General features: G+C 53.1%; 7 protein-coding genes across 7 annotated transcripts; 3 read left to right on the top strand and 4 right to left on the bottom strand.

The window, feature by feature from the left end:
* Positions 1-463: 463 nt before the first annotated feature.
* Positions 464-1263, bottom strand: LOC128076282 (feather keratin Cos1-1/Cos1-3/Cos2-1-like). Its single transcript, XM_052673720.1, has 2 exons — positions 1165-1263; positions 464-784 (listed from the first exon to the last, which is right to left on the bottom strand). Exons 1-2 carry the CDS (start codon positions 1261-1263, stop codon positions 464-466), a joined length of 420 nt encoding a protein of 139 aa, XP_052529680.1.
* Positions 1264-3156: 1893 nt separating this feature from the next.
* Positions 3157-3962, top strand: LOC128076296 (feather keratin Cos1-1/Cos1-3/Cos2-1-like). The gene is made up of 2 exons (XM_052673736.1): positions 3157-3261; positions 3642-3962. Exons 1-2 carry the CDS (start codon positions 3157-3159, stop codon positions 3960-3962), a joined length of 426 nt encoding a protein of 141 aa, XP_052529696.1.
* A 3557-nt stretch (positions 3963-7519) lies between these two features.
* On the bottom strand, positions 7520-8319 carry LOC128076284 (feather keratin Cos1-1/Cos1-3/Cos2-1-like). Its single transcript, XM_052673723.1, has 2 exons — positions 8221-8319; positions 7520-7840 (listed from the first exon to the last, which is right to left on the bottom strand). Exons 1-2 carry the CDS (start codon positions 8317-8319, stop codon positions 7520-7522), a joined length of 420 nt encoding a protein of 139 aa, XP_052529683.1.
* A 1893-nt stretch (positions 8320-10212) lies between these two features.
* On the top strand, positions 10213-11016 carry LOC128076295 (feather keratin Cos1-1/Cos1-3/Cos2-1-like). Its single transcript, XM_052673735.1, has 2 exons — positions 10213-10317; positions 10696-11016. The coding sequence occupies exons 1-2, from the start codon at positions 10213-10215 to the stop codon at positions 11014-11016; spliced, it is 426 nt and encodes a 141-aa protein (XP_052529695.1).
* A 3557-nt stretch (positions 11017-14573) lies between these two features.
* On the bottom strand, positions 14574-15373 carry LOC128076283 (feather keratin Cos1-1/Cos1-3/Cos2-1-like). Its single transcript, XM_052673721.1, has 2 exons — positions 15275-15373; positions 14574-14894 (listed from the first exon to the last, which is right to left on the bottom strand). Exons 1-2 carry the CDS (start codon positions 15371-15373, stop codon positions 14574-14576), a joined length of 420 nt encoding a protein of 139 aa, XP_052529681.1.
* Positions 15374-17266: 1893 nt separating this feature from the next.
* LOC128076294 (feather keratin Cos1-1/Cos1-3/Cos2-1-like) lies at positions 17267-18070 on the top strand. The gene is made up of 2 exons (XM_052673734.1): positions 17267-17371; positions 17750-18070. The coding sequence occupies exons 1-2, from the start codon at positions 17267-17269 to the stop codon at positions 18068-18070; spliced, it is 426 nt and encodes a 141-aa protein (XP_052529694.1).
* Positions 18071-21621: 3551 nt separating this feature from the next.
* LOC128076281 (feather keratin Cos1-1/Cos1-3/Cos2-1-like) lies at positions 21622-22418 on the bottom strand (the record flags this gene model as incomplete). The annotated part of the gene is made up of 2 exons (XM_052673719.1): positions 21622-21942; positions 22323-22418. Coding segments are annotated over 2 exons (417 nt in total), but the record flags the coding sequence as incomplete, so codon positions are not given.
* Between the last annotated feature and the right edge of the window lie 13 nt (positions 22419-22431).

Genomic DNA, 22431 nt, shown 5'->3' with positions numbered 1-22431 from the left:
ACATCTGTGCGCAAACGACAAGAACAGAAACTCTGCACGACACAGAAGAGGATGCAGCAAGTGTTTAATGAGTCAGAGGAGGGAAACGATGTCACTGCAAGCGCAGGCAGCAAGTGTGGGGAGCAGCAGCAACGGGCATGAACCTGTTGCCCAGTGCTACGACAGCGTTGCCACCAGGCCCACACTTACTGGCCGAGAAATGAAGAGAGGCGTCAGGTCTCTTTAGGCTGGTTTTCAGGGTACAGACAGAGATGTCTGAGGCAAACAGACAAGCGAGATACTAGATAGGAAGAGAGAGCAAAAGAGAATACGGGTAGACTTTCTCTATGTGGTCAGGGAAGTCCAGCAGGCCCCGTCCTGTGTGTGTTGCAGGGCAGAGAGAGCAGCACCACATTTGTTCTCCTGTCCAGTGGCATGCTGTGATTTCCACGGGGACCTTGACTGGGAGCAGTGCCCAGCACCTTCAGTTGCACCTTCTGCCACAGTAGCGGTTAGAAATGCAGGAGAGGTCAAAGCCCCCCGAGGTGATGGGCACGCCCTGACAGCTGAGGATGCTGCCAACAGCAGCGGAGGTGGAGGAGCCCACGGCGGTGTTCTGCGGGAAGGAGCTGAGGATGGGTCCGGGCAGGGTCACCACCACGGGAGAGGGCTCAATGACGATGGTGGAGTTCTGGCACTGCCTGACACAGGGCTCATTGCAGCTGCTGGCCAGAGGGGTCGGGCCGCAGGGCCGGCATGGCACACATGGGTCGCAGCAGGACATGACTTGGGACTGCTGGTGCACCTGTTGGGAGTGAGAGTAGGAAGGAAGCAGAACACGGGGATACATGAGGAACAGAGGTCCAACAGGCCACAACTAAATCAAAGCACGTACACTCTTGGCAGCTGAAGGATGCAAAGACGAAGTCAAAGGATTCTTGGACTCCAAATATCCAGCTATCTGCTGGCCCAAAATACCCTCCCGTGCCTATCCAGCTAGTTCCCAAATTTGAGCCCCCACGCTACCTACACACGGGCTCGGAGTCCAGGACAAATCTGCACTTCTCTTCCCCGTGACAAGTCCCACCGTTTGGCATGACACAAAGGTGATAACTTCTCAGACACTCACTGTGCTGAGACCTCCTTTAGTTGAGCCGGAAGGACAGAGAGGAGCTTCACACTCACCTGGTTCCCAAGGAGAAGATGGTAAGAGCGGTGGATGAGAGAGCAAGGAGCTGGGCTCCCTTTTATACCGGACCTAAGATGACCTATATCCAGAGGCATTGCTTATAGTGGTGATTATTTGCTGACACGCTTTTCTTGCCCAGAATGCAAATCATCCCAGATAATGATATGGGTGGTCTGCTGGCTTCCTGAGCAGTTCGGTTTCATTTCTGGCTTTACGCCATGTCACTTCCTGACTGAAGGCATCTTCTGGGAGGCAGGAAGGGAAGCCCAAGCATTTCCGCACCACAAACACCAGTGAGAGCTACAGACTCATTTTGTGTGCTACCAGAGTCCAGCCAAGGCAGATGATGTCAGCCTAGGTCACTCCTTAAGGTTTCTTAGGGGCCCTTCTGGCAAGAGCTGTACCAGCTCGTGAGTGTGGAGTCTTGACCCCTTCTCTGTGTGGCCAATTCTGCTGCTGTGTTTTGTCTCCTTGCTTTTTGTCTCACTCATCACGGAATGGGGCACCAAGTTGCGCAGAGTCCTCTCCAGACCTCAAAATGTCTCAAGAGCAAAGGCTGCAACAGGAGGGCTATTTTAATAAGAAAAAAATGACGGGAGCCATACAGACAGCAGGTAAATCATATACCCTCCCAGGTGGGGGAACCGCTGATTTCAAGAAGAATCACACAGGACTAAGAGGATTATTCCCATGTCTCACTCTGTAGGTCTTGATCCAAGGCATCAGGGCTGAGGGAGTTCATGCAGAAGCCCAGCAGAAGCCAGCAGGATCACAGAATCACAGATTTGCAGGGATTGGAAGGGACCTCGAGAGATCATCTTCAGATGAGCTGAACATGTAGCAATGTCCAATGCTACAGTACCTGTTTGTTGCCTTGCTGGGGTCAAGGTACACATCGTTCACTGCTGTCCCCTCATCCACCCAGTGGGTGATGATATCACAAAATCCTGTGAGGTTGCTCAAGCATGATTTCTCCTTTGGTGAATCCGTGTTCACTGCTTCCAATCAACTTCTTTCCTTCCAACTACTTGGGCATAGCATCCACAAGGCCAGGGCACTCACCACATTAAGCAGGGGATCCACACTTTCTCTTGTCTTGCTTGTCCCCGTGACATACTTAAAGAAGACTTTCACGTTATCCTTGATCTCTCTCACCAAATGTAATTCTCTCTGGGCCTTAGCCTTCCTTCTTGCATCCTTACAGACTCAGACACCAGTCTGACTATATCCCTCCCAAGTGACCAGGCTCATGATGCACATTGTAAAGACAACTTTTCCTCCCCTGGAGTTTCTCCGTGAGTGCCATGCTCGTCCATGCTGGTCTCCTGCCCTTTATGCTTGATTTCTAAACAAAAGTAGATCGCAGTGTGACTGCACGGCAAATCTGCATGAGCGGGGTTCTGTCTGTGCTCTTCCCAACCTGCAGCACATGCTGGGTTACAGCCATGAGTGAGCTTAGCTGCAGAGTGGCTGCAAAACTCCTCGAGCAGAGAAGAAAGCAGCTGCCTGCCTGCAACGTGCCTGCAAGGCAAAGGCAGAAGGTCAGAGGGCAGCAAGATGGTGCAGGAGAGGATGGGACAGCACCGGACGGGATGGCAAAATACGAGGAGACAAACCAGGAGGGCAGAATTTTCCAGAAACTTGTGTCAAGTGGAATCGGGTCCCACTCCGGAGATGGTACACCTCCTGCAAGAAAGGCCCCTAAGAAAGGCCCCAGAGGAGTGACCCGGGCTGACGTCATTTCCACTTGCTGGACTCTTGTAGCACATGAATTCACTCTGTTTCCCACCCTGGTGTCTGTGGTGTGGAAATGCTTGGGCCTCCCCTCATTACTCTCAAAAGATGCCTTCAGCGTGGCATGGAAATTACACAAAGCTGGAAACACAGCAGTGCTGCGCAGGAAGCCAGCACACTGTCCATATCATTAGCTAGGATGCTTGGCATTCAAGAGGCGCTTGTCAGAAAATAATCACTACTGTAAGTCTCTGATGTCTCTGGATATGGGTCAGCTTCGGTCCACTATAAAAGACAGCCCAGCTCCTTACTCTCTCATTCGCTTCTCTTGCCTCCTTCTTCCTGGGAACCAGGCGAGTGTGAGCCCCCTTCCTGTCTCTCTCTCTCTCTCTCTCTCTTCATCAGGAGGCCCTGAGGTCTATAGACCTCTCATGTGCTACCAGCTCTGTACCATGACAAAGCTTGCAGCTGCTGGTCGTGGGAAAGGGAAGTGGGCAGAAGGTTGGTCCTGGACGGTAGCTGGGACTGCACTGCGGGGCTTCTGGGCTAGGATCTAAGAAGTAGCTTGATAGGCACCGGGTGCTTCTTTCTGGGACCTGGCAGGAACAGACCAGGAAGCCGATGATCATCCGTGCACAGCTTCCAACTCCCAGGACTGCATGGGCATGATTCCCTCTTGGTGGGATGGCAGCCTCCTCCTGACTCTCTATTTTCTCCACTCGGTCCTCTCTCCCAACAGGTGCACTGCCAACCCAAAGACATGTCCTGCTGCGACCCGTGCGTGCCATGCCGGCCCTGCGGCCCCACTCCTCTGGCCAGCAGCTGCAATGAGCCCTGTGTCAGGCAGTGCCAGGACTCCACCATCGTCATTGAGCCCTCTCCCGTGGTGGTGACCCTGCCCGGACCCATCCTCAGCTCCTTCCCGCAGAACACCGCCGTGGGCTCCTCCACCTCCGCTGCTGTTGGCAGCATCCTCAGCTGTCAGGGCGTGCCCATCACCTCGGGGGGCTTTGACCTCTCCTGCATTTCCAACCGCTACTGTGGCAGAAGGTGCAACTGAAGGTGCTGGGCACTGCTCCCAGTCAAGGTCCCCCACAATCTCACGACACGGTGCTGGACAGGAGAACTGACTTTCTGCCACTGTTTTCAGTGTAGATGACCACGTCTGGCTTGCTCTCTCAGGACAGCAGGGGCCAGGCCGGCATCTCTGACAACACGGCCCATGTCTACCAATATTCTCTTCCACTCATTCTTTCTCACCCTTCTCTTTGTTCTCCGTTGCTCTCCCCAGAACTCTCTGGGAAGGTCCCAGGGACCTGCTGGCCTCTCTCCTCTGAGGGGCATTTAGGTGGGTGTCCCATGGCTCTTCTGCCATAGGAAAAGGGGAACAGATTCCAGTCTGCTTCTGCTGCTCTCTGCCCTTGGGATCTCCACTTCAACTCACATCCATTCCCTCCTTAGGCTCATTAAACATTTGCCGCAACCTTCATTGCATCCCTGTATGGTTTGTCCTTCTTCTGCCTCCTATGGCCAGATGAGAAAATTCTTGCTCTGAGACGATGAAGCACAAGTCTCTAACTTCCCTACTAGTGGGGTGGCAGGTGGGGAAGTGGGGGGTTGGGGAGGCAAGTGTAGACATTCAGCCTTCAGTGAAGGCCTCATCTAGAGCAGCCTTGTCCCAGCTCTGCTGCGTGTGTCCCTTTGTGTACATTTGCAGACCTCCCGTTATCCACATGGCCTGGCCAGGCTCCGTGGAAGTCCTGGACAGTCGCTGAATGGAGTATTCAGCCAGAGCACAGGGGTACCAGGCGGAGGGATTCTAAACAGGTGCGGAGGTTGAAGATCCCACAGGGGTGCTTTGAGGATTGGTTCGGGCAGGGTCACGAGCCCAGAAGACGGCTCAGGGATGATGGTGGAGTCCTGGCACTGTCTGACATAGGGTTCACTGCTGCTGCTGGACAGAGGGGTCTGGCCGCAGGGCTGGCATGACAGGCCCCGCTTACAGCAGGACTAATCATCGGGCTGAAGGGGCACCTGTTGGGAGAGAGAGCAGAGACAAAGCAGCGCATTGCATCCCAGACTCCCACAGTGTTTTCATTTGAAAGGTTGCCTTAATGGTCTTCTTACCAAACTTTCAGCTAGAATAATTAATGTCACTGTGTGGCCTGCTTCAGGCTAGACCCATGAGAAGGAAACGAAGAGACCCAGGGACCCAGGCCCCAGGAAGGGGGCAAGAAGGGAGAGAAAACGCAGGGTGATGGGCCCAGGTGAGGAAAACAGTGGCAAACACCTATGCGATAAAGTTAATTTTCTAAGTATAACATCAGAAGGTGAGACAATACAATAGAATACAGTACGACTGCAATTAAATCCAACAAAATGAGAGTTTGCAAAACCAAAGCCCTTCCTGTAATGCTGTAGCCTGGAAAAACAAGGGAGCAGTGATAGGAGAGCGCGCAGCTGTGTGACTCCCAGTCTGTTTTTGCTTTTCCTCCACCAAGCAGACAGCAGAAGCGGAAGAATGAAGTCTCCTGGCAGTTACAGTTCGTTCTTCCCTTCTGTGACCAAGTGACCAGAAATACCCCACGCAATCAAAAGAGTGTAGAGTACCTGACAAGACAAAAATACTGATTCCAATAATACCCCATCCTGCTAACAGGTCATTTTCAAGTATGGGCAGTCCTTCTCCACAGGCCTCCTCTCACTGTGTTCTCTCAGACTGTGGACAGACCTGGCATTGCAATCACCCAAGTGCAATATACCTTGCACGTGACCTACATGAATTTCAAATGGGCTGATTTTCATGCCTGTCTTGGTCCCTAAGGATGCCATCAATTACCTCTGTCCCATCACATGCCCCATTCACCTTAGTCCAATTGGCAAATTTCCTGAGGGTACAATCAACCACACCATCTACGTCACAGCTAGAAGCTGCTTTCTCCAGTCCTGGAGGGTGGTGCACTTTCAGTCTCATCAGGTGGCCTCCAATGTGCTCTGCTCCTACAGTCGGAGGGTTTTTGCTCCCCCGACCCCTGCCTACAGGTTCAAGGATGTGAGAGACCTGGGATGCCTGATTACCAAGGAAGGCCAGGGCAAAGAACTTGCTGAGTATCGCTGCCTTAACAATGTCAGTTGAAGACTCGTCACCATGCTCACTGATCTGAGGTAGGACGTTCTACTTCAGCTGTGTCTTCTGACCAGGGAACCTCTAGAATCTCATTGTTTTAGTTATCACACCTCTCAACAAGTTCACCTCCACCTGAGCCCCGGCAGTCATGATTGCATCTCTGCACATCTGGACAGCAGGCCTGCAGACTTCCTAGGCCACTCATCCCAGCTTCCACTGGCTATACCTTTCCTCAGTATCCCCAGTTTGACCATCCAGTCCTTGCTCAGCTGCTCATACTGGTGTCCGTCCTTCCCTGCATCATTTCTGTCCCTTTGGGAGGGAGAGCTCTTCTGCTCTCAGAAAGGTGTCCTGAAAGGACTGCCTGCTCTGCTCAGTTCCTGTGTCCCTAAGGACAGCCTCCCAGAATACCTCCATTAACATGGGATGCAGACAGGGAATAGGAGAGGCGACATCAATAACTTAACTTCTTCACTAGGAGGATTTTGACATAATCAAGAGAAGGAGGAACTGGGAAAATGTGGTTCTGTAGACGCATCACAACAGATCTCGGTTTTGAATGCAGGTGACGCCAGCCCAGAAGCAGCTACAGGACACTGCCCTGAAGCAAGCAGCACGTGGGTTATTTACACGTAGAAGGTTTTGGTGCCAGGGTGAGAGCAGGAGCCGGCACCCAGGCCAGGGCCAGGCCCAAGAGGGGCCTGGCTGAAGGCTCCACACAGTGGCTACAGCGCACCAAGCCAGGAGGCCAACAGAAGGCCAGGCCGGACACCGGCTCTCATTGGTCAAGAAGCCCGGTCCCGTGAGGTGCTCCAGGCTCTAAGGGATAGGTCTAAGCAGAGACACAGCCAGGCAACGGCTAACAGCCATTGGCTAAATAGGAATCGCGGATGACTTCCTCTGCTTCAACAGAGGGTGCCTGAAAGATGAAATTGCAGCAGTGTGCGCTGACAGGCCGCCCAGATCTAGAAGAATGATGGAACCTCCCACCGGTGATTCCCACTCAAGCCGTGGCTTTCTCCTTTGGACATCTGTGCGCAAACGACAAGAACAGAAACTCTGCACGACACAGAAGAGGATGCAGCAAGTGTTTAATGAGTCAGAGGAGGGAAACGATGTCACTGCAAGCGCAGGCAGCAAGTGTGGGGAGCAGCAGCAACGGGCATGAACCTGTTGCCCAGTGCTACGACAGCGTTGCCACCAGGCCCACACTTACTGGCCGAGAAATGAAGAGAGGCGTCAGGTCTCTTTAGGCTGGTTTTCAGGGTACAGACAGAGATGTCTGAGGCAAACAGACAAGCGAGATACTAGATAGGAAGAGAGAGCAAAAGAGAATACGGGTAGACTTTCTCTATGTGGTCAGGGAAGTCCAGCAGGCCCCGTCCTGTGTGTGTTGCAGGGCAGAGAGAGCAGCACCACATTTGTTCTCCTGTCCAGTGGCATGCTGTGATTTCCACGGGGACCTTGACTGGGAGCAGTGCCCAGCACCTTCAGTTGCACCTTCTGCCACAGTAGCGGTTAGAAATGCAGGAGAGGTCAAAGCCCCCCGAGGTGATGGGCACGCCCTGACAGCTGAGGATGCTGCCAACAGCAGCGGAGGTGGAGGAGCCCACGGCGGTGTTCTGCGGGAAGGAGCTGAGGATGGGTCCGGGCAGGGTCACCACCACGGGAGAGGGCTCAATGACGATGGTGGAGTTCTGGCACTGCCTGACACAGGGCTCATTGCAGCTGCTGGCCAGAGGGGTCGGGCCGCAGGGCCGGCATGGCACACATGGGTCGCAGCAGGACATGACTTGGGACTGCTGGTGCACCTGTTGGGAGTGAGAGTAGGAAGGAAGCAGAACACGGGGATACATGAGGAACAGAGGTCCAACAGGCCACAACTAAATCAAAGCACGTACACTCTTGGCAGCTGAAGGATGCAAAGACGAAGTCAAAGGATTCTTGGACTCCAAATATCCAGCTAGCTGCTGGCCCAAAATACCCTCCCGTGCCTATCCAGCTAGTTCCCAAATTTGAGCCCCCACGCTACCTACACACGGGCTCGGAGTCCAGGACAAATCTGCACTTCTCTTCCCCGTGACAAGTCCCACCGTTTGGCATGACACAAAGGTGATCACTTCTCAGACACTCACTGTGCTGAGACCTCCTTTAGTTGAGCCGGAAGGACAGAGAGGAGCTTCACACTCACCTGGTTCCCAAGGAGAAGATGGTAAGAACGGTGGATGAGAAAGCAAGGAGCTGGGCTCCCTTTTATACCGGACCTAAGATGACCTATATCCAGAGGCATTGCTTATAGTGGTGATTATTTGCTGACACGCTTTTCTTGCCCAGAATGCAAATCATCCCAGATAATGATATGGGTGGTCTGCTGGCTTCCTGAGCAGTTCGGTTTCATTTCTGGCTTTACGCCATGTCACTTCCTGACTGAAGGCATCTTCTGGGAGGCAGGAAGGGAAGCCCAAGCATTTCCGCACCACAAACACCAGTGAGAGCTACAGACTCATTTTGTGTGCTACCAGAGTCCAGCCAAGGCAGATGATGTCAGCCTAGGTCACTCCTTAAGGTTTCTTAGGGGCCCTTCTGGCAAGAGCTGTACCAGCTCGTGAGTGTGGAGTCTTGACCCCTTCTCTGTGTGGCCAATTCTGCTGCTGTGTTTTGTCTCCTTGCTTTTTGTCTCACTCATCACGGAATGGGGCACCAAGTTGCGCAGAGTCCTCTCCAGACCTCAAAATGTCTCAAGAGCAAAGGCTGCAACAGGAGGGCTATTTTAATAAGAAAAAAATGACGGGAGCCATACAGACAGCAGGTAAATCATATACCCTCCCAGGTGGGGGAACCGCTGATTTCAAGAAGAATCACACAGGACTAAGAGGATTATTCCCATGTCTCACTCTGTAGGTCTTGATCCAAGGCATCAGGGCAGAGGGAGTTCATGCAGAAGCCCAGCAGAAGCCAGCAGGATCACAGAATCACAGATTTGCAGGGATTGGAAGGGACCTCGAGAGATCATCTTCAGATGAGCTGAACATGTAGCAATGTCCAATGCTACAGTACCTGTTTGTTGCCTTGCTGGGGTCAAGGTACACATCGTTCACTGCTGTCCCCTCATCCACCCAGTGGGTGATGATATCACAAAATCCTGTGAGGTTGCTCAAGCATGATTTCTCCTTTGGTGAATCCGTGTTCACTGCTTCCAATCAACTTCTTTCCTTCCAACTACTTGGGCATAGCATCCACAAGGCCAGGGCACTCACCACATTAAGCAGGGGATCCACACTTTCTCTTGTCTTGCTTGTCCCCGTGACATACTTCAAGAAGACTTTCACGTTATCCTTGATCTCTCTCACCAAATGTAATTCTCTCTGGGCCTTAGCCTTCCTTCTTGCATCCTTACAGACTCAGACACCAGTCTGACTATATCCCTCCCAAGTGACCAGGCTCATGATGCACATTGTAAAGACAACTTTTCCTCCCCTGGAGTTTCTCCGTGAGTGCCATGCTCGTCCATGCTGGTCTCCTGCCCTTTATGCTTGATTTCTAAACAAAAGTAGATCGCAGTGTGACTGCACGGCAAATCTGCATGAGCGGGGTTCTGTCTGTGCTCTTCCCAACCTGCAGCACATGCTGGGTTACAGCCATGAGTGAGCTTAGCTGCAGAGTGGCTGCAAAACTCCTCGAGCAGAGAAGAAAGCAGCTGCCTGCCTGCAACGTGCCTGCAAGGCAAAGGCAGAAGGTCAGAGGGCAGCAAGATGGTGCAGGAGAGGATGGGACAGCACCGGACGGGATGGCAAAATACGAGGAGACAAACCAGGAGGGCAGAATTTTCCAGAAACTTGTGTCAAGTGGAATCGGGTCCCACTCCGGAGATGGTACACCTCCTGCAAGAAAGGCCCCTAAGAAAGGCCCCAGAGGAGTGACCCGGGCTGACGTCATTTCCACTTGCTGGACTCTTGTAGCACATGAATTCACTCTGTTTCCCACCCTGGTGTCTGTGGTGTGGAAATGCTTGGGCCTCCCCTCATTACTCTCAAAAGATGCCTTCAGCGTGGCATGGAAATTACACAAAGCTGGAAACACAGCAGTGCTGCGCAGGAAGCCAGCACACTGTCCATATCATTAGCTAGGATGCTTGGCATTCAAGAGGCGCTTGTCAGAAAATAATCACTACTGTAAGTCTCTGATGTCTCTGGATATGGGTCAGCTTCGGTCCACTATAAAAGACAGCCCAGCTCCTTACTCTCTCATTCGCTTCTCTTGCCTCCTTCTTCCTGGGAACCAGGCGAGTGTGAGCCCCCTTCCTGTCTCTCTCTCTCTCTCTCTCTTCATCAGGAGGCCCTGAGGTCTATAGACCTCTCATGTGCTACCAGCTCTGTACCATGACAAAGCTTGCAGCTGCTGGTCGTGGGAAAGGGAAGTGGGCAGAAGGTTGGTCCTGGACGGTAGCTGGGACTGCACTGCGGGGCTTCTGGGCTAGGATCTAAGAAGTAGCTTGATAGGCACCGGGTGCTTCTTTCTGGGACCTGGCAGGAACAGACCAGGAAGCCGATGATCATCCGTGCACAGCTTCCAACTCCCAGGACTGCATGGGCATGATTCCCTCTTGGTGGGATGGCAGCCTCCTCCTGACTCTCTATTTTCTCCACTCGGTCCTCTCTCCCAACAGGTGCACTGCCAACCCAAAGACATGTCCTGCTGCGACCCGTGCGTGCCATGCCGGCCCTGCGGCCCCACTCCTCTGGCCAGCAGCTGCAATGAGCCCTGTGTCAGGCAGTGCCAGGACTCCACCATCGTCATTGAGCCCTCTCCCGTGGTGGTGACCCTGCCCGGACCCATCCTCAGCTCCTTCCCGCAGAACACCGCCGTGGGCTCCTCCACCTCCGCTGCTGTTGGCAGCATCCTCAGCTGTCAGGGCGTGCCCATCACCTCGGGGGGCTTTGACCTCTCCTGCATTTCCAACCGCTACTGTGGCAGAAGGTGCAACTGAAGGTGCTGGGCACTGCTCCCAGTCAAGGTCCCCCACAATCTCACGACACGGTGCTGGACAGGAGAACTGACTTTCTGCCACTGTTTTCAGTGTAGATGACCACGTCTGGCTTGCTCTCTCAGGACAGCAGGGGCCAGGCCGGCATCTCTGACAACACGGCCCATGTCTACCAATATTCTCTTCCACTCATTCTTTCTCACCCTTCTCTTTGTTCTCCGTTGCTCTCCCCAGAACTCTCTGGGAAGGTCCCAGGGACCTGCTGGCCTCTCTCCTCTGAGGGGCATTTAGGTGGGTGTCCCATGGCTCTTCTGCCATAGGAAAAGGGGAACAGATTCCAGTCTGCTTCTGCTGCTCTCTGCCCTTGGGATCTCCACTTCAACTCACATCCATTCCCTCCTTAGGCTCATTAAACATTTGCCGCAACCTTCATTGCATCCCTGTATGGTTTGTCCTTCTTCTGCCTCCTATGGCCAGATGAGAAAATTCTTGCTCTGAGACGATGAAGCACAAGTCTCTAACTTCCCTACTAGTGGGGTGGCAGGTGGGGAAGTGGGGGGTTGGGGAGGCAAGTGTAGACATTCAGCCTTCAGTGAAGGCCTCATCTAGAGCAGCCTTGTCCCAGCTCTGCTGCGTGTGTCCCTTTGTGTACATTTGCAGACCTCCCGTTATCCACATGGCCTGGCCAGGCTCCGTGGAAGTCCTGGACAGTCGCTGAATGGAGTATTCAGCCAGAGCACAGGGGTACCAGGCGGAGGGATTCTAAACAGGTGCGGAGGTTGAAGATCCCACAGGGGTGCTTTGAGGATTGGTTCGGGCAGGGTCACGAGCCCAGAAGACGGCTCAGGGATGATGGTGGAGTCCTGGCACTGTCTGACATAGGGTTCACTGCTGCTGCTGGACAGAGGGGTCTGGCCGCAGGGCTGGCATGACAGGCCCCGCTTACAGCAGGACTAATCATCGGGCTGAAGGGGCACCTGTTGGGAGAGAGAGCAGAGACAAAGCAGCGCATTGCATCCCAGACTCCCACAGTGTTTTCATTTGAAAGGTTGCCTTAATGGTCTTCTTACCAAACTTTCAGCTAGAATAATTAATGTCACTGTGTGGCCTGCTTCAGGCTAGACCCATGAGAAGGAAACGAAGAGACCCAGGGACCCAGGCCCCAGGAAGGGGGCAAGAAGGGAGAGAAAACGCAGGGTGATGGGCCCAGGTGAGGAAAACAGTGGCAAACACCTATGCGATAAAGTTAATTTTCTAAGTATAACATCAGAAGGTGAGACAATACAATAGAATACAGTACGACTGCAATTAAATCCAACAAAATGAGAGTTTGCAAAACCAAAGCCCTTCCTGTAATGCTGTAGCCTGGAAAAACAAGGGAGCAGTGATAGGAGAGCGCGCAGCTGTGTGACTCCCAGTCTGTTTTTGCTTTTCCTCCACCAAGCAGACAGCAGAAGCGGAAGAATGAAGTCTCCTGGCAGTTACCGTTCGTTCTTCCCTTCTGTGACCAAGTGACCAGAAATACCCCACGCAATCAAAAGAGTGTAGAGTACCTGACAAGACAAAAATACTGATTCCAATAATACCCCATCCTGCTAACAGGTCATTTTCAAGTATGGGCAGTCCTTCTCCACAGGCCTCCTCTCACTGTGTTCTCTCAGACTGTGGACAGACCTGGCATTGCAATCACCCAAGTGCAATATACCTTGCACGTGACCTACATGAATTTCAAATGGGCTGATTTTCATGCCTGTCTTGGTCCCTAAGGATGCCATCAATTACCTCTGTCCCATCACATGCCCCATTCACCTTAGTCCAATTGGCAAATTTCCTGAGGGTACAATCAACCACACCATCTACGTCACAGCTAGAAGCTGCTTTCTCCAGTCCTGGAGGGTGGTGCACTTTCAGTCTCATCAGGTGGCCTCCAATGTGCTCTGCTCCTACAGTCGGAGGGTTTTTGCTCCCCCGACCCCTGCCTACAGGTTCAAGGATGTGAGAGACCTGGGATGCCTGATTACCAAGGAAGGCCAGGGCAAAGAACTTGCTGAGTATCGCTGCCTTAACAATGTCAGTTGAAGACTCGTCACCATGCTCACTGATCTGAGGTAGGACGTTCTACTTCAGCTGTGTCTTCTGACCAGGGAACCTCTAGAATCTCATTGTTTTAGTTATCACACCTCTCAACAAGTTCACCTCCACCTGAGCCCCGGCAGTCATGATTGCATCTCTGCACATCTGGACAGCAGGCCTGCAGACTTCCTAGGCCACTCATCCCAGCTTCCACTGGCTATACCTTTCCTCAGTATCCCCAGTTTGACCATCCAGTCCTTGCTCAGCTGCTCATACTGGTGTCCGTCCTTCCCTGCATCATTTCTGTCCCTTTGGGAGGGAGAGCTCTTCTGCTCTCAGAAAGGTGTCCTGAAAGGACTGCCTGCTCTGCTCAGTTCCTGTGTCCCTAAGGACAGCCTCCCAGAATACCTCCATTAACATGGGATGCAGACAGGGAATAGGAGAGGCGACATCAATAACTTAACTTCTTCACTAGGAGGATTTTGACATAATCAAGAGAAGGAGGAACTGGGAAAATGTGGTTCTGTAGACGCATCACAACAGATCTCGGTTTTGAATGCAGGTGACGCCAGCCCAGAAGCAGCTACAGGACACTGCCCTGAAGCAAGCAGCACGTGGGTTATTTACACGTAGAAGGTTTTGGTGCCAGGGTGAGAGCAGGAGCCGGCACCCAGGCCAGGGCCAGGCCCAAGAGGGGCCTGGCTGAAGGCTCCACACAGTGGCTACAGCGCACCAAGCCAGGAGGCCAACAGAAGGCCAGGCCGGACACCGGCTCTCATTGGTCAAGAAGCCCGGTCCCGTGAGGTGCTCCAGGCTCTAAGGGATAGGTCTAAGCAGAGACACAGCCAGGCAACGGCTAACAGCCATTGGCTAAATAGGAATCGCGGATGACTTCCTCTGCTTCAACAGAGGGTGCCTGAAAGATGAAATTGCAGCAGTGTGCGCTGACAGGCCGCCCAGATCTAGAAGAATGATGGAACCTCCCACCGGTGATTCCCACTCAAGCCGTGGCTTTCTCCTTTGGACATCTGTGCGCAAACGACAAGAACAGAAACTCTGCACGACACAGAAGAGGATGCAGCAAGTGTTTAATGAGTCAGAGGAGGGAAACGATGTCACTGCAAGCGCAGGCAGCAAGTGTGGGGAGCAGCAGCAACGGGCATGAACCTGTTGCCCAGTGCTACGACAGCGTTGCCACCAGGCCCACACTTACTGGCCGAGAAATGAAGAGAGGCGTCAGGTCTCTTTAGGCTGGTTTTCAGGGTACAGACAGAGATGTCTGAGGCAAACAGACAAGCGAGATACTAGATAGGAAGAGAGAGCAAAAGAGAATACGGGTAGACTTTCTCTATGTGGTCAGGGAAGTCCAGCAGGCCCCGTCCTGTGTGTGTTGCAGGGCAGAGAGAGCAGCACCACATTTGTTCTCCTGTCCAGTGGCATGCTGTGATTTCCACGGGGACCTTGACTGGGAGCAGTGCCCAGCACCTTCAGTTGCACCTTCTGCCACAGTAGCGGTTAGAAATGCAGGAGAGGTCAAAGCCCCCCGAGGTGATGGGCACGCCCTGACAGCTGAGGATGCTGCCAACAGCAGCGGAGGTGGAGGAGCCCACGGCGGTGTTCTGCGGGAAGGAGCTGAGGATGGGTCCGGGCAGGGTCACCACCACGGGAGAGGGCTCAATGACGATGGTGGAGTTCTGGCACTGCCTGACACAGGGCTCATTGCAGCTGCTGGCCAGAGGGGTCGGGCCGCAGGGCCGGCATGGCACACATGGGTCGCAGCAGGACATGACTTGGGACTGCTGGTGCACCTGTTGGGAGTGAGAGTAGGAAGGAAGCAGAACACGGGGATACATGAGGAACAGAGGTCCAACAGGCCACAACTAAATCAAAGCACGTACACTCTTGGCAGCTGAAGGATGCAAAGACGAAGTCAAAGGATTCTTGGACTCCAAATATCCAGCTAGCTGCTGGCCCAAAATACCCTCCCGTGCCTATCCAGCTAGTTCCCAAATTTGAGCCCCCACGCTACCTACACACGGGCTCGGAGTCCAGGACAAATCTGCACTTCTCTTCCCCGTGACAAGTCCCACCGTTTGGCATGACACAAAGGTGATAACTTCTCAGACACTCACTGTGCTGAGACCTCCTTTAGTTGAGCCGGAAGGACAGAGAGGAGCTTCACACTCACCTGGTTCCCAAGGAGAAGATGGTAAGAACGGTGGATGAGAAAGCAAGGAGCTGGGCTCCCTTTTATACCGGACCTAAGATGACCTATATCCAGAGGCATTGCTTATAGTGGTGATTATTTGCTGACACGCTTTTCTTGCCCAGAATGCAAATCATCCCAGATAATGATATGGGTGGTCTGCTGGCTTCCTGAGCAGTTCGGTTTCATTTCTGGCTTTACGCCATGTCACTTCCTGACTGAAGGCATCTTCTGGGAGGCAGGAAGGGAAGCCCAAGCATTTCCGCACCACAAACACCAGTGAGAGCAACAGACTCATTTTGTGTGCTACCAGAGTCCAGCCAAGGCAGATGATGTCAGCCTAGGTCACTCCTTAAGGTTTCTTAGGGGCCCTTCTGGCAAGAGCTGTACCAGCTCGTGAGTGTGGAGTCTTGACCCCTTCTCTGTGTGGCCAATTCTGCTGCTGTGTTTTGTCTCCTTGCTTTTTGTCTCACTCATCACGGAATGGGGCACCAAGTTGCGCAGAGTCCTCTCCAGACCTCAAAATGTCTCAAGAGCAAAGGCTGCAACAGGAGGGCTATTTTAATAAGAAAAAAATGACGGGAGCCATACAGACAGCAGGTAAATCATATACCCTCCCAGGTGGGGGAACCGCTGATTTCAAGAAGAATCACACAGGACTAAGAGGATTATTCCCATGTCTCACTCTGTAGGTCTTGATCCAAGGCATCAGGGCTGAGGGAGTTCATGCAGAAGCCCAGCAAAAGCCAGCAGGATCACAGAATCACAGATTTGCAGGGATTGGAAGGGACCTCGAGAGATCATCTTCAGATGAGCTGAACATGTAGCAATGTCCAATGCTACAGTACCTGTTTGTTGCCTTGCTGGGGTCAAGGTACACATCGTTCACTGCTGTCCCCTCATCCACCCAGTGGGTGATGATATCACAAAATCCTGTGAGGTTGCTCAAGCATGATTTCTCCTTTGGTGAATCCGTGTTCACTGCTTCCAATCAACTTCTTTCCTTCCAACTACTTGGGCATAGCATCCACAAGGCCAGGGCACTCACCACATTAAGCAGGGGATCCACACTTTCTCTTGTCTTGCTTGTCCCCGTGACATACTTAAAGAAGACTTTCACGTTATCCTTGATCTCTCTCACCAAATGTAATTCTCTCTGGGCCTTAGCCTTCCTTCTTGCATCCTTACAGACTCAGACACCAGTCTGACTATATCCCTCCCAAGTGACCAGGCTCATGATGCACATTGTAAAGACAACTTTTCCTCCCCTGGAGTTTCTCCGTGAGTGCCATGCTCGTCCATGCTGGTCTCCTGCCCTTTATGCTTGATTTCTAAACAAAAGTAGATCGCAGTGTGACTGCACGGCAAATCTGCATGAGCGGGGTTCTGTCTGTGCTCTTCCCAACCTGCAGCACATGCTGGGTTACAGCCATGAGTGAGCTTAGCTGCAGAGTGGCTGCAAAACTCCTCGAGCAGAGAAGAAAGCAGCTGCCTGCCTGCAACGTGCCTGCAAGGCAAAGGCAGAAGGTCAGAGGGCAGCAAGATGGTGCAGGAGAGGATGGGACAGCACCGGACGGGATGGCAAAATACGAGGAGACAAACCAGGAGGGCAGAATTTTCCAGAAACTTGTGTCAAGTGGAATCGGGTCCCACTCCGGAGATGGTACACCTCCTGCAAGAAAGGCCCCTAAGAAAGGCCCCAGAGGAGTGACCCGGGCTGACGTCATTTCCACTTGCTGGACTCTTGTAGCACATGAATTCACTCTGTTTCCCACCCTGGTGTCTGTGGTGTGGAAATGCTTGGGCCTCCCCTCATTACTCTCAAAAGATGCCTTCAGCGTGGCATGGAAATTACACAAAGCTGGAAACACAGCAGTGCTGCGCAGGAAGCCAGCACACTGTCCATATCATTAGCTAGGATGCTTGGCATTCAAGAGGCGCTTGTCAGAAAATAATCACTACTGTAAGTCTCTGATGTCTCTGGATATGGGTCAGCTTCGGTCCACTATAAAAGACAGCCCAGCTCCTTACTCTCTCATTCGCTTCTCTTGCCTCCTTCTTCCTGGGAACCAGGCGAGTGTGAGCCCCCTTCCTGTCTCTCTCTCTCTCTCTCTCTTCATCAGGAGGCCCTGAGGTCTATAGACCTCTCATGTGCTACCAGCTCTGTACCATGACAAAGCTTGCAGCTGCTGGTCGTGGGAAAGGGAAGTGGGCAGAAGGTTGGTCCTGGACGGTAGCTGGGACTGCACTGCGGGGCTTCTGGGCTAGGATCTAAGAAGTAGCTTGATAGGCACCGGGTGCTTCTTTCTGGGACCTGGCAGGAACAGACCAGGAAGCCGATGATCATCCGTGCACAGCTTCCAACTCCCAGGACTGCATGGGCATGATTCCCTCTTGGTGGGATGGCAGCCTCCTCCTGACTCTCTATTTTCTCCACTCGGTCCTCTCTCCCAACAGGTGCACTGCCAACCCAAAGACATGTCCTGCTGCGACCCGTGCGTGCCATGCCGGCCCTGCGGCCCCACTCCTCTGGCCAGCAGCTGCAATGAGCCCTGTGTCAGGCAGTGCCAGGACTCCACCATCGTCATTGAGCCCTCTCCCGTGGTGGTGACCCTGCCCGGACCCATCCTCAGCTCCTTCCCGCAGAACACCGCCGTGGGCTCCTCCACCTCCGCTGCTGTTGGCAGCATCCTCAGCTGTCAGGGCGTGCCCATCACCTCGGGGGGCTTTGACCTCTCCTGCATTTCCAACCGCTACTGTGGCAGAAGGTGCAACTAAAGGTGCTGGGCACTGCTCCCAGTCAAGGTCCCCCACAATCTCACGACACGGTGCTGGACAGGAGAACTGACTTTCTGCCACTGTTTTCAGTGTAGATGACCACGTCTGGCTTGCTCTCTCAGGACAGCAGGGGCCAGGCCGGCATCTCTGACAACACGGCCCATGTCTACCAATATTCTCTTCCACTCATTCTTTCTCACCCTTCTCTTTGTTCTCCGTTGCTCTCCCCAGAACTCTCTGGGAAGGTCCCAGGGACCTGCTGGCCTCTCTCCTCTGAGGGGCATTTAGGTGGGTGTCCCATGGCTCTTCTGCCATAGGAAAAGGGGAACAGATTCCAGTCTGCTTCTGCTGCTCTCTGCCCTTGGGATCTCCACTTCAACTCACATCCATTCCCTCCTTAGGCTCATTAAACATTTGCCGCAACCTTCATTGCATCCCTGTATGGTTTGTCCTTCTTCTGCCTCCTATGGCCAGATGAGAAAATTCTTGCTCTGAGACGATGAAGCACAAGTCTCTAACTTCCCTACTAGTGGGGTGGCAGGTGGGGAAGTGGGGGGTTGGGGAGGCAACTGTAGACATTCAGCCTTCAGTGAAGGCCTCATCTAGAGCAGCCTTGTCCCAGCTCTGCTGCGTGTGTCCCTTTGTGTACATTTGCAGACCTCCCGTTATCCACATGGCCTGGCCAGGCTCCGTGGAAGTCCTGGACAGTCGCTGAATGGAGTATTCAGCCAGAGCACAGGGGTACCAGGCGGAGGGATTCTAAACAGGTGCGGAGGTTGAAGATCCCACAGGGGTGCTTTGAGGATTGGTTCGGGCAGGGTCACGAGCCCAGAAGACGGCTCAGGGATGATGGTGGAGTCCTGGCACTGTCTGACATAGGGTTCACTGCTGCTGCTGGACAGAGGGGTCTGGCCGCAGGGCTGGCATGACAGGCCCCGCTTACAGCAGGACTAATCATCGGGCTGAAGGGGCACCTGTTGGGAGAGAGAGCAGAGACAAAGCAGCGCATTGCATCCCAGACTCCCACAGTGTTTTCATTTGAAAGGTTGCCTTAATGGTCTTCTTACCAAACTTTCAGCTAGAATAATTAATGTCACTGTGTGGCCTGCTTCAGGCTAGACCCATGAGAAGGAAACGAAGAGACCCAGGGACCCAGGCCCCAGGAAGGGGGCAAGAAGGGAGAGAAAACGCAGGGTGATGGGCCCAGGTGAGGAAAACAGTGGCAAACACCTATGCGATAAAGTTAATTTTCTAAGTATAACATCAGAAGGTGAGACAATACAATAGAATACAGTACGACTGCAATTAAATCCAACAAAATGAGAGTTTGCAAAACCAAAGCCCTTCCTGTAATGCTGTAGCCTGGAAAAACAAGGGAGCAGTGATAGGAGAGCGCGCAGCTGTGTGACTCCCAGTCTGTTTTTGCTTTTCCTCCACCAAGCAGACAGCAGAAGCGGAAGAATGAAGTCTCCTGGCAGTTACCGTTCGTTCTTCCCTTCTGTGACCAAGTGACCAGAAATACCCCACGCAATCAAAAGAGTGTAGAGTACCTGACAAGACAAAAATACTGATTCCAATAATACCCCATCCTGCTAACAGGTCATTTTCAAGTATGGGCAGTCCTTCTCCACAGGCCTCCTCTCACTGTGTTCTCTCAGACTGTGGACAGACCTGGGATTGCAATCACCCAAGTGCAATATACCTTGCACGTGACCTACATGAATTTCAAATGGGCTGATTTTCATGCCTGTCTTGGTCCCTAAGGATGCCATCAATTACCTCTGTCCCATCACATGCCCCATTCACCTTAGTCCAATTGGCAAATTTCCTGAGGGTACAATCAACCACACCATCTACGTCACAGCTAGAAGCTGCTTTCTCCAGTCCTGGAGGGTGGTGCACTTTCAGTCTCATCAGGTGGCCTCCAATGTGCTCTGCTCCTACAGTCGGAGGGTTTTTGCTCCCCCGACCCCTGCCTACAGGTTCAAGGATGTGAGAGACCTGGGATGCCTGATTACCAAGGAAGGCCAGGGCAAAGAACTTGCTGAGTATCGCTGCCTTAACAATGTCAGTTGAAGACTCGTCACCATGCTCACTGATCTGAGGTAGGACGTTCTACTTCAGCTGTGTCTTCTGACCAGGGAACCTCTAGAATCTCATTGTTTTAGTTATCACACCTCTCAACAAGTTCACCTCCACCTGAGCCCCGGCAGTCATGATTGCATCTCTGCACATCTGGACAGCAGGCCTGCAGACTTCCTAGGCCACTCATCCCAGCTTCCACTGGCTATACCTTTCCTCAGTATCCCCAGTTTGACCATCCAGTCCTTGCTCAGCTGCTCATACTGGTGTCCGTCCTTCCCTGCATCATTTCTGTCCCTTTGGGAGGGAGAGCTCTTCTGCTCTCAGAAAGGTGTCCTGAAAGGACTGCCTGCTCTGCTCAGTTCCTGTGTCCCTAAGGACAGCCTCCCAGAATACCTCCATTAACATGGGATGCAGACAGGGAATAGGAGAGGTGACATCAATAACTTAACTTCTTCACTAGGAGGATTTTGACATAATCAAGAGAAGGAGGAACTGGGAAAATGTGGTTCTGTAGACGCATCACAACAGATCTCGGTTTTGAATGCAGGTGACGCCAGCCCAGAAGCAGCTACAGGACACTGCCCTGAAGCAAGCAGCACGTGGGTTATTTACACGTAGAAGGTTTTGGTGCCAGGGTGAGAGCAGGAGCCGGCACCCAGGCCAGGGCCAGGCCCAAGAGGGGCCTGGCTGAAGGCTCCACACAGTGGCTACAGCGCACCAAGCCAGGAGGCCAACAGAAGGCCAGGCCGGACACCGGCTCTCATTGGTCAAGAAGCCCGGTCCCGTGAGGTGCTCCAGGCTCTAAGGGATAGGTCTAAGCAGAGACACAGCCAGGCAACGGCTAACAGCCATTGGCTAAATAGGAATCGCGGATGACTTCCTCTGCTTCAACAGAGGGTGCCTGAAAGATGAAATTGCAGCAGTGGGCGCCACCCAGATCTAGAAGAATGATGGAACCTCCCACCGGTGATTCCCACTCAAGCTGTGGCTTTCTCCTTTGGACATCTGTGCGCAAACGACAAGAACAGAAACTCTGCACGACACAGAAGAGGATGCAGCAAGTGTTTAATGAGTCAGAGGAGGGAAACGATGTCACTGCAAGCGCAGGCAGCAAGTGTGGGGAGCAGCAGCAACGGGCATGAACCTGTTGCCCAGTGCTACGACAGCGTTGCCACCAGGCCCACACTTACTGGCCGAGCAATGAAGAGAGGCGTCAGGTCTCTTTAGGCTGGTTTTCAGGGTACAGACAGAGATGTCTGAGGCAAACAGACAAGCGAGATACTAGATAGGAAGAGAGAGCAAAAGAGAATACGGGTAGACTTTCTCTATGTGGTCAGGGAAGTCCAGCAGGCCCCGTCCTGTGTGTGTTGCAGGGCAGAGAGAGCAGCACCACATTTGTTCTCCTGTCCAGTGGCATGCTGTGATTTCCACGGGGACCTTGACTGGGAGCAGTGCCCAGCACTGCTTCAGTTGCACCTTCTGCCACAGTAGCGGTTAGAAATGCAGGAGAGGTCAAAGCCCCCCGAGGTGATGGGCACGCCCTGACAGCTGAGGATGCTGCCAACAGCAGCGGAGGTGGAGGAGCCCACGGCGGTGTTCTGCGGGAAGGAGCTGAGGATGGGTCCGGGCAGGGTCACCACCACGGGAGAGGGCTCAATGACGATGGTGGAGTTCTGGCACTGCCTGACACAGGGCTCATTGCAGCTGCTGGCCAGAGGGGTCGGGCCGCAGGGCCGGCATGGCACACATGGGTCGCAGCAGGACATGACTTGGGACTGCTGGTGCACCTGTTGGGAGTGAGAGTAGGAAGGAAGCAGAACACGGGGATACATGAGGAACAGAGGTCCAACAGGCCACAACTAAATCAAAGCACGTACACTCTTGGCAGCTGAAGGATGCAAAGACGAAGTCAAAGGATTCTTGGACTCCAGATATCCAGCTAGCTGCTGGCCCAAAATACCCTCCCGTGCCTATCCAGCTAGTTCCCAAATTTGAGCCCCCACGCTACCTACACACGGGCTCGGAGTCCAGGACAAATCTGCACTTCTCTTCCCCGTGACAAGTCCCACCGTTTGGCATGACACAAAGGTGATAACTTCTCAGACACTCACTGTGCTGAGACCTCCTTTAGTTGAGCCGGAAGGACAGAGAGGAGCTTCACACTCACCTGGTTCCCAAGGAGAAGATGGTAAGAGCGGTGGATGAGAGAGCAAGGAGCTGGGCTCCCTTTTATACCGGACCTAAGATGACCTATATCCAGAGGCACTGCCTTATAG

Source organism: Tympanuchus pallidicinctus, unplaced genomic scaffold (assembly GCF_026119805.1).
Source record: "Tympanuchus pallidicinctus isolate F22 unplaced genomic scaffold, pur_lepc_1.0 scaffold139, whole genome shotgun sequence".
NCBI lineage: Eukaryota > Metazoa > Chordata > Aves > Galliformes > Phasianidae > Tympanuchus > Tympanuchus pallidicinctus.
The sequence above is the reverse complement of the archived record's forward strand: the minus strand, read 5'-3'. Positions and strand labels throughout refer to the sequence as shown.

What these genes read in the sequence shown, in the direction of transcription:
- LOC128076282 (XM_052673720.1), bottom strand. Translation starts at nt 1,263, where the DNA reads ATGCCTCTGGATATAGGTCATCTTAGGTCCGGTATAAAAGGGAGCCCA. An exon ending in ATCTTCTCCTTGGGAACCAG is followed by an intron (nt 785 to 1,164) that starts GTGAGTGTGAAG and finishes CACTCCCAACAG; the next exon opens with GTGCACCAGCAGTCCCAAGT.
- LOC128076296 (XM_052673736.1), top strand. Translation starts at nt 3,157, where the DNA reads ATGTCTCTGGATATGGGTCAGCTTCGGTCCACTATAAAAGACAGCCCA. An exon ending in TTCCTGGGAACCAGGCGAGT is followed by an intron (nt 3,262 to 3,641) that starts GTGAGCCCCCTT and finishes CTCTCCCAACAG; the next exon opens with GTGCACTGCCAACCCAAAGA.
- LOC128076284 (XM_052673723.1), bottom strand. Translation starts at nt 8,319, where the DNA reads ATGCCTCTGGATATAGGTCATCTTAGGTCCGGTATAAAAGGGAGCCCA. An exon ending in ATCTTCTCCTTGGGAACCAG is followed by an intron (nt 7,841 to 8,220) that starts GTGAGTGTGAAG and finishes CACTCCCAACAG; the next exon opens with GTGCACCAGCAGTCCCAAGT.
- LOC128076295 (XM_052673735.1), top strand. Translation starts at nt 10,213, where the DNA reads ATGTCTCTGGATATGGGTCAGCTTCGGTCCACTATAAAAGACAGCCCA. An exon ending in TTCCTGGGAACCAGGCGAGT is followed by an intron (nt 10,318 to 10,695) that starts GTGAGCCCCCTT and finishes CTCTCCCAACAG; the next exon opens with GTGCACTGCCAACCCAAAGA.
- LOC128076283 (XM_052673721.1), bottom strand. Translation starts at nt 15,373, where the DNA reads ATGCCTCTGGATATAGGTCATCTTAGGTCCGGTATAAAAGGGAGCCCA. An exon ending in ATCTTCTCCTTGGGAACCAG is followed by an intron (nt 14,895 to 15,274) that starts GTGAGTGTGAAG and finishes CACTCCCAACAG; the next exon opens with GTGCACCAGCAGTCCCAAGT.
- LOC128076294 (XM_052673734.1), top strand. Translation starts at nt 17,267, where the DNA reads ATGTCTCTGGATATGGGTCAGCTTCGGTCCACTATAAAAGACAGCCCA. An exon ending in TTCCTGGGAACCAGGCGAGT is followed by an intron (nt 17,372 to 17,749) that starts GTGAGCCCCCTT and finishes CTCTCCCAACAG; the next exon opens with GTGCACTGCCAACCCAAAGA.